We start from the raw sequence: 14,042 nt of genomic DNA on the forward strand, positions 1-14,042 counted from the left end.
AAAAAGGAAAAGTATACTAGTAATGGTAAAAAATGCACATCCGCTCGAGCGGTTCAAACTTGTTTGTACAGCACCGAACATCGAACGCCATCGAACATCGAACTTGCACGGCACGAGAGAGAGAGGTATATATAAATGTAATTAACAAGCAAGGTTTAAACAACTAACGGAACGGTGGTTTCTCTTTTGTTATCTTGTTGTTCATCATTTTTCGGTTTTTGCTTCTTTAGTTTTTTCATTAAAATTTGGTTTTGGTTTGTTTGTTTTTGCACTCATTTTGGCTGCTGCAGCTGCCACTGCAGCTGCGCTTTTTGCTCTGCTCTGTTCTGCTCCTTTCAAAGATCAGCTTTAATTGTTCGATTGCCGATTTGTTCTTTGTGTGTTTTACTCATTTTTTTTTTTTTAACGTTGACTGAAAACAACATTTAAATATTAGTAGCGTGAAGAGTTCAACTTACCAGAATTCAAGCACGCTATTTAAGAATGTTATTTTTGTTTCACGTTTGTGTTTTTTTTTGTTTTTGTTTTAGGTTAGTTTGAAAGAGTTTGGTTTTTGGCAGCTAAAGGTCCCAGAGCAGGGACTGGGGCTGGGTCTGGGTCTGAAGCTGGGTCCAGACGGTCCAAATGCAGGTAGGAACAGTCCGCATCCTCGCAGCGTCCCATCAGCTCGAAGGGACAGATGGTGGCATGGACATCGCAGGGGCTTATCGGGATGGAGTAAAAGCACGGAAATACATTTCGCCAACCGGCCGATCCGAAGATTTTACTCACCTACTGTAATTCCGCGGCATGATCGATCGGTACGCCGGAAGGTACGTGTCCCTCACCGACGCTGCCTCCTCCTCGCGCAGCTCCCTCATAGTGCCCACTGTGTAGGGTCCTGGCCGAAGTTTAGATACCGGTTCTGGTTCTGGCTCTGGGTCTGGCTCGTCCAGGGGTTGATTCTGAAAATAAACTCAACCGTTTCGTTAGTTTGGGGGCTTTTTTTGTGGGCCACAGTTCGGCGAGTGAACTCAGCACGGATGAAACACAGCCGTACATGAGTTGAATGACTTGAGAACTTTCTTAGCATTAGAAACGAAGCAATTGGTATATGTATAATAAAATCCACGCACATCTGGCATCAGTTGGGCCTCAGACTCGGTGGCTTTATCTGGCGGTGGTGGCTCTGAGCGTGCAACTATCGCAGTATCACTCGATATTCCATTCGCCTCCGATTCCCTCGCTGCCTCAGAGGCAGTTCGACTCGTCTCATCCTCCCTTGCCGACTGGGGCTCCATCGCAGTCAGTGGCGGCTGGCTCTCGTTTTCAGCTGGTGGCTGCGGCAGAGGTTGCTGCTCCTCCGTCAACTTCTTAAGATCGTCGTATTTCACTATTGAGTTGTAGAGGCGGATCTGCTTGGATAGCTGCGTTGATTTGTAGCTGATTTCCGCCTTTCCCTCGTCGAGCAACCTGCAAGAAAAGCGAATCTATAATCGCATAGAAATATTCCGGTGTCCCGAGCTCTGGGCATTTGGAGCTCGGTCTTGCTCGTTTGTTTCCACCATTCCCACGTGGATCTGCAATCTGGCTGCTGTTGTCGTTGTGGTAGTACCTGTAGTCGTCGCCCCTTAATCCTTTGCCCAGGTCCATGGCCGCTGCGTAGAGCTTGTTGCGTTTTTGTTTGAGTGATAAGATGATCTGGTGGGTGGTCTGAATCTCCGGCTGAATGCGGGCCAGCTTCAGCTCCTCCTGCTCGACGACCTGCCTTACGGCCTGCATCTCGCTGTAGAGCTCTTTCAGCCGATGCGAGCCTCGCATGCGCACCGCCTTCGACTTCTTAGCCTCCTCGACCAGTTGCATGGACTTTTCCAAATTTGCTATCATGCTTCCCCTGGAACAGACACACAATCAGAGATGAGCAACCCTGAGCGCTATGCAAGCGTGTATATCTACCCGATTCTGGCAAATGAGTTTTCGAACGACTTCAGCCGGGACTCCATGGGCGGTTGAATTGGCTTCACGATGGTTTTGACCTGGTTTTCATTCCCTGCCCCTGTCCCTGTCCCTGCCCCTATCTCTGTCCCTGCCCCTGCTGCTTTACTGCTGCTGCTGTGGATGGCCGCCTTTTGAACTGCCACTTGGCTGGGGCCGTTCGTTGTTGGAGCTTCCCCCAATGCGGCTGTTGTTGCCTTGTCTGCAGTCTCTGTTTTCTTGGCTGTCTTCAGCTTCTTCTGCTCTAGCAACTGCATGCGTTCGATCAGGCGGAGATACTCCTTCTGCGAAGCCACAGGCAAATGTCGCACTGCCTGAAATGGAAAGAATGGTAAAGAATATTTTGATCGTGGCTAGTGTTAGCTTCTACCCACCAGAGGAGTTTTCTTTGTCTGTTGTTGAGTCTTTGTAGTGGCAACATTTGGCGGAGTTTGTACCAACCTCTCCTTTTCACATGTATTTTCCGTGGCCTTGTCTGTCTTAGCCTCTTTGGTGCCATTTGTGCCTGGTGTAGGGACCTTGGAACGCGCCTGCTTCAGATAATCATCGATCTTCTTCTCAAAGTATTCACTCATGACCGATCGCCTGAGGTTGGGATTGGAGGTGGATGCTGGAGTCGATTCTAGTATCTCCGAGTTGGGAGTATTCGATCTCGTTGTAGAGCCACTGGGACTGCCCATGGCCAGGCTGAGCGGACTGGCATTTTCAGTGTAGTTGGAGTAACCAAAGCACGAGCTCAGCTCCAGGTTATCATCGCTCCCCGCTGAGTCATCGGCCAGGCTGATGATCAGCTTGCTCACCTTGATGCTAGCCGGATCGATATTGGTGACCAGTCGCGTGACAGGGGAGCTGGCATGGACCTTCAACGGGTTAAGGGGCTCCTTGACCAACAGTGTCGAGGGTCGCTTACAGCTCAGCTTTGCGGAGGATTGCTCCTCGGTGGGAATTTTGCGTTTGGTTGTGCTCTTTTTATTGATCACCTTGTTGGGTTTTACAATTTTTATAATTTTAGCGCAGGGGGACCTCTGAATCATCATATCTTTGCTAGATCCACGGCTAGATTCAGGCTGAGGTCCGATGGAGGATTGGTTTGAATCTTGGGACTTAGAAGCAGCCTCAACGAGGTGCTGTGAGGGCACTTCCTGCTCGATTTTATCCGCACCTTCAATTGGATAAATATCATCCTGGGGCTGTACAATTGGCTGACTGTCGTTCTGGGGCTGTTCAAAGGGCTGATTATCATCCTGGAGCTGTACAATGGGCTGACTATCATCCTGGGGCTGGCCAATTGGTTGACTATCATCCTGGAGCTGGCCATTTGGCTGACTATCATCCTGGGGCTGTTTGTCTTCTTTACTGGGCGCCACAAAAGCACAGGACTGGAAGCGGCGCACCGCATTCTTGAGTATCTCTGGGCTGAGACGGGACTTGATTGTGGGGAAACAACTGCCCTTTTTGGTGGCAATGCTGGACAGAAGCTGCGAACGCAGTTGTTCGGGATCATCGGAATCGTTGGAACCAATCGAATCCGATTTTAATGTAGACACTGCCAGAGTCGGGGCAGGTACAGGCAAGGGAGGTAATAATTCTGGAGGAAAAGACAGGACTGGCGTCGGTAGAAGAGGTTGACGCGTAGGTTCGGCCTCCTTGGCGGTCTTCAGATTAGACAGGAGCATGGCGCGCAAGGCTCCAGCTTCATCGTCACTCGTTTCCGGATGCGATTTGTCCAAGCTCTTCGTTTGCGTCTCTGTGTTTTCCATAGAAACGGATTGAGTATACGTTAGGGAGCTGTGATTGGAATTTTGCTCATCGACCAGATGCATGGCATCCCTGGCATCCTCGTCCAGATGGATGGGATGAATGTGGAATGGCGGCGGTGGTGGCGGCTCCTCGTCATCATACAGATCATCGTCCTCGTCTATCACAATTGGCATGGAAACGGGCGGCAGCGAGCTATTGGGCATAAAGCAGCGCCAGCTACCGCCGGCTCTGTCCAATGAGTTCCAGTTGTTCGTCCACACATTCCAAGTGTCTTTCTGCTCATCGCTATCCGTTTCGGCTAAATCCATGTCCACCGGTTTCGTGTCAACAGCATCCTCCGTGTGGTAGCTGAAGGGACTTGGTTCGCGCTCTGGCGAGGCAGCCGGACTTATCTCCATTAGGTCATCTATTTCATCCGTGTTACTGACTGTGGGAAGAACGCGGTTAATCATGTCGGTGGGTGAGTAGGCTCGCTCCGCATCGCGCTTCTTACGCGCCATATGTTTCTTGATTATGGCAGACTTGAGGGCTATCAGGCGCAGACTAAGCTCTGCGGGGTCTCCGCCTGGAGATGGAGCGGACGGTAGCGCATTCGCCTCCGCCCCCTCTTCCAGACAGAGACCATCGGGGAGTTGCTGCACTGGCGGCGACAGCAGCTCCTTGTTGGGCGACTTGCGCAGGGGATACTGCAGTCGGTCTCTGAGGCTGCTCTTGTACTGTCCCAGGATATCATTCCGCTCCTCTCTGGCCAAAGCCACGCGCAGCTTGTCCCTGCTGAGCTTCAGGCGTTCCAGGTCCAGGACGTCTTCCCCCTCATTCCCGGAGGTCACATCGTACTCGCGTATCTCGTCGTCTGTCAAGCTGTCGAAGGAGTTCAGCAATAGGGCATCCTGCTGCTGATAATGTTGATGATGGGTCGGCTTCTGATGCTGATAGTTCATATAGCTTGGGGTCAGCTGGCGACTGCGTAGATGCTGTGGCCTGTAGCGCCGCGCTGAGGTACTCCTTTTGTAGTCGCCATTTAGCAGTCTCCTGCCATTATCTACGCGTCTCAGTCTCGATCTTTGGTAATTGCGCTGGGAATCGTAATCGTTATCCGAATGGCTGGACACATCGGAAAGCAGATAGACCGGAGATTTTCGTGGAAGCCGCACAGTTCGCTCTTCGAGCTCCGGATAATCTGTAATTTTAAAAGAAAACAAAAACCTTATCTCGAGTGAGAGGAAGGGGCCATAACACCAAACTCAAATAACTTTGGCTGGAACTCGACCCGTTCAACTGGAATTGGGCGCCGTTTTGTAATATTATCCCATGGGAGAAGCCCTATGAAACACAAGTATGTACGCGTACTTGCAAACACACACACACGCACACACAGCCATTTTATTCTACATGTTGCTTACTATATTGATTTGCCAAATTTGCGGCCAGCATATCCATCCGCTCCACATCCTTGTTGTTCTCCTCCAATTGCTGGATCCGTGCTCGCAGCTTGAACTCTTCATCCTCTGAGGATATTATCACCTCGTAATCATCAACAATTTCGCCTTCTTCGCGATCATCCTCATCCATGACCTCGCGGTCACATATCGCATCACTATATCCGCGATCTGTCGCGCGCGCGGATTGCCTTAACTCCGCTGACATGGCGGGGCGGAGAACCATCATTTAGTCAAATTCCCGATTCTTATCACCTCTCTGCGTAGCTACACAAATGAAAGAAAATTCTGACTATTCAATTGTTTTATAGATCGTATCGTCAATGTGACCGTAAATATACCGATAAAAAAAAAACGAACTTAGCCCAATTTGGCCCCCTTTATTTAAACACGATAAAAACTTGAGTTATTTCTGGCTCATCGCTGTATCTAATATCACCTAATAAATAAATATATATAATATAAAATAATACAATTTTCATTATTTTCGGTGGAATATTAAAATACCCCTTGGTCTGTAATGGGTTAATCGTTCTCCGTCAAGGATTAGAAACCATATTCCTCGATTTTTATATTCGATTGATAGATCTACAAGACATTTTAATTTGTATTACTCTATTTATTGAACTTTTTCTTAAATAAGGTTTAAACAAAGTCATTTGCCAAAACGTAAATGTGTACCGAATGAAAAGTAAGTGTGTCTGAAATTTTAATTCATTGTCGCTGGTTATGACCTATTCATGCATTTGTTTATTTCCTTATCTCTATCCCCAAAAGCTTTTATCGGTCTCCGTAAGAAAACCATAAAATCTAAGACAGAGACTGACTGGTTTCTGCACTCAAAGAGAAATTGTTTGAAGTTGTCAGTTGTCAAACTTTGACGTTGTCAGTTGTCAAAATTTTACGCTACGTCAAAATGGTATGGACCCGACTCATGGGCCGAGAAAACGATCAGAAAACGATGCATACCCTAGGGAAAAGGATATTAAAGAATTAAGAAAATGTTTGACATCTCAGGCGCCGATATATGCGAAATCTAGTCTACAGAAACGAAGAATAGGTATCTCGATCTCGTTGTATATATACAAGACACTAATCATATGCATGAATGTGTCTACAACACATCAATCTGTGAAATAGGTCTTTGTTAATAACGTTTTAAAACAGTTTGAAAATTATGTGGACAGGAATATCTATTATGTACGCTACAACTTGAATTCATCAGTATATTTACGGTATATTTTTTAAAGGAGACGGTATATTTTGGTATATTTTATCGATAGGTCCCGACAAATCTGGGCACACCAACTGTCAAACGAACTTCCGCTCTTTTCTACCCAACTCGCGGATCAAAATGCAGCAAAAGGTATTTGTGCTTGTGAAAAAAGGCCGAATTGTGTGTGGAATATCAACTAAAGTAATGCAAATGTTCTTATTTTGCAGCGCAGAGAACCCGTGCAGGCAGTTCAGGTCTTCGGACGCAAGGTGTGTGTGCCATAAAGCATTCAAATCAAACGAAATTTTCGCACGTGTCGCACAGAAAAGCGCGTCAAATCGCCCAGTCGACGCGCTCTGCCGACCGCCGCTTCGGTGCTGAGGTTATGTTTGGGTGTGCGATGATTTTGATTTGGTGTGAAGCTTCTCCAGTGCAAAACATTGTAAACGGACACTAATTATTGGATTATTGCAGAAAACCGCCACCGCTGTCGCATATTGCAAGCGTGGCAGTGGTCTCCTGAAGGTGAACGGACGCCCTCTGGAGCAGATTGAGCCCAAAGTTCTGCAGTACAAACTGCAGGAGCCTCTCTTGTTGCTCGGCAAGGTATGTAGTCCCTCACCGTCTTTGGTTGTTGCTCTTAACACGACATTGATATGATGATAGCATTTATCCCGAACTTGAAGCCCAATGAGAATACAAAAATGTTTCTGATTAAATTAGAGCAACATTTGGACGTTTTACCTACCCCTTTCAAGGCCAACATTGATATATTTACTTCTATCGTTTTGCAGGAAAAATTCGCCGGTGTGGACATCCGTGTGCGCGTTAACGGTGGTGGTCATGTCGCCCAGATCTATGCCATCCGTCAAGCTATTTCCAAGGCCCTAGTTGCCTTCTACCAGAAGTGTAAGTAACAAAACTCTTAGATCAACACAACAATGGTGGCCTTAATAGGTTTTTGTTTGAGAGAACTTTCACTCTTTTGCAAATGATTCAATGCAGGCCAGACTAACATACATTATGAGCATATACCAACCAAGCTGGCAATATGTGATATGCAGATTGGGTGATGCTTCAAAAACATTTGATATAAAGGCACCTTCTACCAGATTTTTGTTGGAAGTTAATGCCATTTCCAACGAAAGACTTGAGCAAGGGAGAACAACTGCATGTCGCAATCAAAAAGAGCAATCGGTCGATTTGACCAAAGCTATTTGAGGCTTCATCGACATTAAAATTATGGAATCCTGCCAGCCTAACAGATTTTGCCCTTAAAAAGTTTTTGTTTAAGAGACTTTATACTCTTCTGCAAATGATTTAACAAGGGCTAGATCAAAGCACATTATGAGCATATACCAACCAAGCTGGCATTTTATTTGATATGCAGATTGGGTGATGCATCAGAAACAATTCGTATTCAAAGATTCCTGTACCCCTTCTACCAGATTTTTGTTGGAAGTAACTGCCTTTTCCAGTGAAAGACTTGAGCAAGGGAGAACAAGTGAATGTCGCAATCAAGGAGAGCACTGGCCAGTTCTGATCATTGCTACTTGAGGCTTCATCGACACTTGATTCGAGCAACAAATTGTTGGAGAGCTGATTGGTGATCATAGATATTTAATTTTTGAATTTCTTTCCTTCTATTACAGATGTCGATGAGGCCTCAAAGAAGGAGATCAAAGACATTCTGGTGCAATACGACAGAACCCTGCTGGTCGGCGATCCACGCCGTTGCGAGCCCAAGAAATTCGGTGGTCCAGGAGCCCGTGCTCGTTACCAGAAGTCGTACCGTTAAACTCTTCTGTCTGGTTTTCAATTTGGATTAGAGATATTTTTTACAATTTGAAAATGGTTTGCGCGCAAGTGTGAATAAAACGGAATAATTAACAGTAAGATTCAATTATGGCTATTTGTTGTTGGGTGGGTTTAAGTATAGTTCTAAAGGCACATACATATCATGAGACAGAATCGCTTGTGCAGGTACACGTCTGTGGCACTATTTGAGACATGGACATGTGTCCGTAAATACATATGTTGTTGATATGTAGAAACTGTGTAGTTACCATGTACAAAATACATTTTTGTTGACCTTTGTTCAAATCAAATTTTATAAACAATCAAATAAAGGGGAAAACTTAAAATTAGCAGAACTGGTATAAAATTGATTAAACAATCGGATATAATTATTTTTTCAGCGCTGAGGGTCCCAATTATCTAGTAATATTCAAGCGAATATCAAAAACAAGGAATATGATTTCCGAACATGACGGAGAACGATTAACCCATTACACTCCACGAAAATTGTGAATCTTGAAGAAATTTAGCAGTTCAGGTGAAAGATAGGAAGAAGAATTTAAAGATATAATTTTCCGCGATTTAACTTAAGTTGTTCACCTGTTTAAATAGAGGGGTGTTAAGAGGGTTAAGCACGGTTTGTTATCGGTAACAACAACAAATAACAATAAGTGTTAGTCATGGGAGCCTTTTTTGCGAAAAGTAGCAAAAAGACGGCCCCCAGTCGGATAACCGACCACGACAAGGCTGTCTTGGTAAGTCGCTATTCCTCCAGAGTTTCCTGACCCCTGCACTAACCCCCTCCACTCTTCCGATGCCCAGCAACTGAAGCAGCAACGGGACCGTCTCAAACAGTACCAGAAGCGCATTGAGCTGCAGCTGGAAAATGACAGGCTCCTCGCCAAGAAGTGCCTACAGCAGGGCCGGAAAGAGTATGGATTTCATAACGCCCAGACGATGTTAGTTTAGAGCTAATTTGAGTATTCTTTCAGCCGGGCCAAGCTGTTGCTGCGCAAGAAGAAATACCAGGAAAGTATGCTGACGAACGCGGACAAGCAGCTGGATAATCTGGAAAAACTGGCAGCCGACCTGGAGTTCGCCCAGGTGGAGATGAGGGTGCTGGATGGCTTGAAGCAGGGCAATGCCGCCCTGAAGAAGGTGCACGAAATGCTGGACATAAACGAAGTGGAAAGAATCATGGATGAGACAAGAGAGGGCATTGAGAAGCAGCAGGAGATAGACGCTATTCTGACGGACGCACTGACGCCGCAAGACGAAGAGGATGTCCTGGCCGAATTGGACGCCCTCGAGGCCGAAGAGGACGGCGTCCAGTTGCCGGAAGTGCCCACCGAGATACTGCCACCAGTCGACGAGGCGGCAGCAGAGGAGAAAGCAGAGACCAAAGCGATCAGCAGTAAGACGAAGAAGGTCCTTGTGGAGGCCTAGATCTATTTTCAATCGAAACTAATGCCATTTTGTATGTATGTGTTTGTATAGCCAGAAGCTAAATACTTCTATAAGTCCAATGTGAAATATATATTTTTCTAGAATCTATAATGCACAGGAACCGCACATAATTTAGTCAACATGAATTAAAACGGACTTCTTTGACCTGCGCATGTCCTCCTTGACGCGGCTGCGTAGACTGTTGTTGGTCTCCCGCAGCTTCTCGATCTCCTCGACGAGCACAATGTTCTCCTTGAACAGTTTGTCGTATTTCTTCTGCACCGACTTGTCCTCCGCCACCGCCTTGTAGCGCGCCAGAACGTTTTCAATCTGCTTGCGCTGGCGCATGAACTCATCCCGCACCTCGGCATCCAGGCTGACGAAGCGCTTCAGCTCGTCGTCGCTGGCATGCTTCTGGAACAGCGTTTTGACGGCCTTCTTGAGACCCTCGGCCGAATTGACCTCTCCGGCCACATAGTAGATGTCCGTGCAGATGGCGTGCAGGCACTCGCGAGACGCCTTGGCCCTGTGCCGCTCCGTATGCAGCTCCGCCACGTTGCTGAGGTACTTGTCGCGCATCTCCTTCAGCTGAAGCTCCAGCTGGATGTTGTTCTGGTTGAGACCCTCCAGTTCGCCCTCCATTTCGAGAATGTGCTTGCGCTTGTCATTGATCTGGAACTCGCGCGGCTCGATTTGGGCCTTAAGCTCGGCTATCTTGTGGCCCAGCACCTGCTTGTACTTATCCAGTTCCTGGTTCTTGTGCAGCAGATCCTGGATGCGCTTCTCCTTGCCGTTGATGGCATAGTCCCGATCGGCGATGTCCTTCTGCAGATCCTCGATATTGTTTATCTGCTTTTGGATGCAGCGCTGCGACTTGTAGTGCTCATCCTTGAGGGTCTCCACTTCCTCCAGCAGATTGTCGATCTCCTTGCTCTGCGCCTCGAACTTCTTCTGCAGCACACCCGCTTTGCCGCGCCACATCTGCGTCTCGTTCCGCTCGGTGGTCAGCTTGTTCTCGTACTCGGTTTGTGTGGCCACCATGTTGCGGTCGTTCTCCACCTCCACCTCGTGGCAGTACTCGATAAATTCGGCCTTCTTGTCCTGCATCTCCTCCATCAGGTCCCGGATGAGGCCCTTGCGCTCGTTCAGCTGCTGCTTGTAATTGTTCTCGAGGGCTTCCACCGTGTCCTGCAGCGTGCCAGTAGAGTTCTTCAGCTTGTCCTCGTAGCTCTCGCGGAGTTCCAGCATGTTCTCGCGCAAATTGGTGAACTTCTGGTACTCGATGAGCATGCGCTCCGAGTACTGGTTGGCCAGGGTGTCCAGCTGGAGGCGGTGCTCCTCCCGTATGGAGTTGATCTGGTAGGTTATGTGGTTCATCTCCTCGGTGTGCCTCGCCTCAATCTCGTTGTTCAGCTCCTTGAGCTCCTCCAGCGCCGAACAGTAGCTGCGATGCACCTCCTGCAGCTGCTGGCCATCGAAGATCTCGTTCTGGCTCAGCTGATATTGGAATTCCTCCGCCTGCTGCTTGAGACGCAGCTCCAAATTGGCAATTTGCTCGATCTTGTCGTTGAGCTGACTTCGCGGTATCAACACCTCCTGGCTCTTCAATAGGTCCTGGTCTATGGCGAGCACCTTGCCGTCTATGTTGTCCATCGACCAGATCGAAAGGGTGCCCTTCTTGGAAATGGCCAGGAGTAGGGTGCCATCGTAGGAGAACCTCAGCTTGTTGACCGGCCCATCGAAGAACCGGAAGTTGGTGAAGGTGCCGCCTCCCGCGTCCAGGAAGGGTAGCTGCATGTTGAAAAGATTACCCTCGTGATCGGAGACGAACATGATCATATCGGACCGGGCCAGACAAAGGTCCGACACGTAGCCCTTGGTCCTAGACGGAATCGTGATCTCCCGCACCAGTTCCGAGTTCTGGAACTCGCGGATGGTGCCAAAGTTTGTGCCCGCGTAGATCGTCAGCGGATCGTGAAAGCTGCACGAGACCGTCACATACTCGGTGCCCTTCTGCACGATCTCCTGCAATCGTGATCCCGTCTCCAGGTCCCACTGGTAGATGGCACCCTCCGCTCCGCCCGAGATGAGGTACTTGTCCGTCCGGGTCCAGGCCACGGACAGCACTGTGCCGTTGTGGCCCTTCAAATTGATCAGCACCTCCAGATTGTACACAGACGTGATTGCTATATTGTTGTCATAAGCGGCAGCCATCAAGTGACCAAGATTGGAGTATCGAACATCGTTGCAATGCGGGAAGTTGTACGTTTTCACAATCTGCGATAGGACAGAGATGGTAGATCGTGCTCTTGATCACATGAGATCATCAGAGTTCCCACTCACATTAAGATCATCCATGAAAATCTGGGTGATGCGCAGCTGATCCGAGAAGCCAATGGCTGCAATCAGGCCCGTGGAATTGAGCTCCACAATGTTGACATCCACCTGAAACTTACGCACCAGCTCCACCTTAGCCGTCTCGTAGTTCCAGATTCGAATGGTCTGATCCCTTGCTGAGTAAAGAATCAAACAATTAAGAAAGCTATAATTCGCATTTAAGAATACCTTCCATACGCATATAAGTGTAATATAAGAGGGTTCAATGAGGGTTACAGACAAACATGGATCGCGTACGAGTTTTCTTTATGAGATGCTACTCACAGGCTGTCATGATGATGGGTTTCCATGCGCAAACGGACACGGCGATGACCTCTCCCGTGTGGATGAGCACGCCGAGGGGCTCGAACTTCAATTGCTTGGTCTTGAGCGTCTCCGGAACGATAAGGATGCCCACATAGATCTGGTCATGGGTGGTGGTTACGATCACCGTCTCCTGCTTGTGATCGATGGCCAGATTGGTGATCTGGTACATGGGCTCAGCATAGAGTGTGGTGGGAACGGTGAGGATGGTCTTCCGCTCGAACTTAAACTTGGAGACGCGCTCAAAGACGAATGCCCGGTTGAACATGATGTAGGCGAAGCCCTTGGGGAAGGCGGTCATGCAGAGAACCCTTTGGTCGTGCGGGACGACTGCCTGCGTGGGCAACTGGAAGCGTTGATCCTGCGCCTCGCGATCTCGATCGAAGATCTCCTGGTCCATCATGAGGTCTACGGTGTCCGCCTCGCTGGCCTTCTGCGCCAGCTTCTGCTCGCCGTTCTCGACGAGAATCAGCTGATCATTGGCCGTGCCCACCATCAGCAGGTCCAGCGCCAGGAAGGCCATCGAAGTGACCCTGTAGCTGACCTTCAGGTTGTTGCTGATTGTGAATCCCCTCTCCGACTTGCTCATGAGGAGTAGGGTCCGGTCTCCGCCCACTGCCAGGAAGCTGCAGTCGCTTGGATTGCCAGCTATGCACTCGGCCCCGCTGTGGGAACCCAGAACTGTGGCCCGGCCCTCGATCACGGTGCTCGTCTTGTCCAGGACCAGCATGATCATGTGCTCATCCGGCGGCCGAGTCAGTATGGTCACTGCTCGCGAGTCATAGGTAAAGATCATCTGCTTGATATCCGCATTGCGATGATTGCCGGGTAGCTCCAAGTGCCGGCGCTTCTTCAGGGTGGACAGCTCGTAGATGGATATAAAGCGGCCACTGTTGATGGAGAGGCGGAAAGAAATCCCTTAAAGAGTAAGAAAAGTCTTAGAGGATGTGCTCATACTTCTTCACATGACGCTCCAGAACGGCCAGCAGCTTGCGATGAGAGCTCATAGCTATTATCTCGGGACGCGTGTCCTCAGGGAATCTGCATGATGGGAAGTCGCATGATTAGTGTCGGACTAACACACAGGATAACCTTGATAACTCACCTGAGGAACCTCTGCTTGTTCAAGACATAGTCGTGGAATGCCAGAACACCCTCCACCGGATAGATGACCTCCTTGTTCAGGTTGAAGTGGATGTTGCCAATCACATCCGATCGGAGGCCGTAGATGAGACGGGGCCGTATGACGACCGAATTATTAATCGAGCCTCTCGCCTGGTCGTCCATTCTGTCTGAATTCTATATAAAATATATGTGTGGTGTGATAAAGACAATTTTAACTAGGATTCGAGGCGAATTTCTCTCTCTCTCTCGCTGACAGACGAAACAAAATGGGGAACTGGAATTCGATCAAACAACTCAGGATATTGTTAAGGGAACGTTCCCCCAAAAGGGGCGCCACCGACGCCTGACAGTAAATTCCATGGCATCCGGGCGAGACCCTAACAACAAGAGTGCGGGGTTTGGGGCTGGACAAACGATTACCTCAATAGGAACGCTATCGTTTCTGTCTTAATCAAAACTGAGTCAAGAGCACCATGAATAAGTAACTAAAAATGCCGCTAAGTATGCTATTCATTAGGGAGGCGTTGCTAGTGGCCTCAGGCACCATCCGCCTCCAAAGTCCGCACTTAAGTTCAGAGTTGACA

General features: G+C 48.4%; 4 protein-coding genes across 4 annotated transcripts; 2 read left to right on the forward strand and 2 right to left on the reverse strand.

The window, feature by feature from the left end:
• Positions 1-280: 280 nt before the first annotated feature.
• On the reverse strand, positions 281-5,457 carry LOC6590777. Its single transcript, XM_026985885.1, has 7 exons — positions 5,139-5,457; positions 2,349-4,915; positions 1,936-2,288; positions 1,595-1,873; positions 1,116-1,452; positions 772-944; positions 281-703 (listed from the first exon to the last, which is right to left on the reverse strand). The coding sequence occupies exons 1-7, from the start codon at positions 5,401-5,403 to the stop codon at positions 532-534; spliced, it is 4,146 nt and encodes a 1,381-aa protein (XP_026841686.1). The 5' UTR covers positions 5,404-5,457; the 3' UTR covers positions 281-531.
• Positions 5,458-6,513: 1,056 nt separating this feature from the next.
• LOC6590599 (40S ribosomal protein S16) lies at positions 6,514-8,288 on the forward strand. The gene is made up of 5 exons (XM_002016432.2): positions 6,514-6,540; positions 6,618-6,659; positions 6,865-6,996; positions 7,185-7,299; positions 8,043-8,288. The coding sequence occupies exons 1-5, from the start codon at positions 6,529-6,531 to the stop codon at positions 8,186-8,188; spliced, it is 447 nt and encodes a 148-aa protein (XP_002016468.1). The 5' UTR covers positions 6,514-6,528; the 3' UTR covers positions 8,189-8,288.
• Positions 8,289-8,852: 564 nt separating this feature from the next.
• Positions 8,853-9,744, forward strand: LOC6590604 (charged multivesicular body protein 6-A). Its single transcript, XM_002016433.2, has 3 exons — positions 8,853-8,942; positions 9,010-9,119; positions 9,180-9,744. Exons 1-3 carry the CDS (start codon positions 8,868-8,870, stop codon positions 9,631-9,633), a joined length of 639 nt encoding a protein of 212 aa, XP_002016469.1. The 5' UTR covers positions 8,853-8,867; the 3' UTR covers positions 9,634-9,744.
• Positions 9,709-13,763, reverse strand: LOC6590605 (cilia- and flagella-associated protein 57). The gene is made up of 5 exons (XM_002016434.2): positions 13,439-13,763; positions 13,291-13,374; positions 12,295-13,223; positions 11,977-12,146; positions 9,709-11,910 (listed from the first exon to the last, which is right to left on the reverse strand). The coding sequence occupies exons 1-5, from the start codon at positions 13,618-13,620 to the stop codon at positions 9,766-9,768; spliced, it is 3,510 nt and encodes a 1,169-aa protein (XP_002016470.1). The 5' UTR covers positions 13,621-13,763; the 3' UTR covers positions 9,709-9,765.
• Positions 13,764-14,042: the final 279 nt, after the last annotated feature.

This window comes from Drosophila persimilis, unplaced genomic scaffold (genome assembly GCF_003286085.1).
Source record: "Drosophila persimilis strain 14011-0111.01,24,50 unplaced genomic scaffold, DperRS2 tig00000002-arrow-pilon, whole genome shotgun sequence".
Taxonomy (NCBI): Eukaryota; Metazoa; Arthropoda; class Insecta; order Diptera; family Drosophilidae; genus Drosophila; species Drosophila persimilis.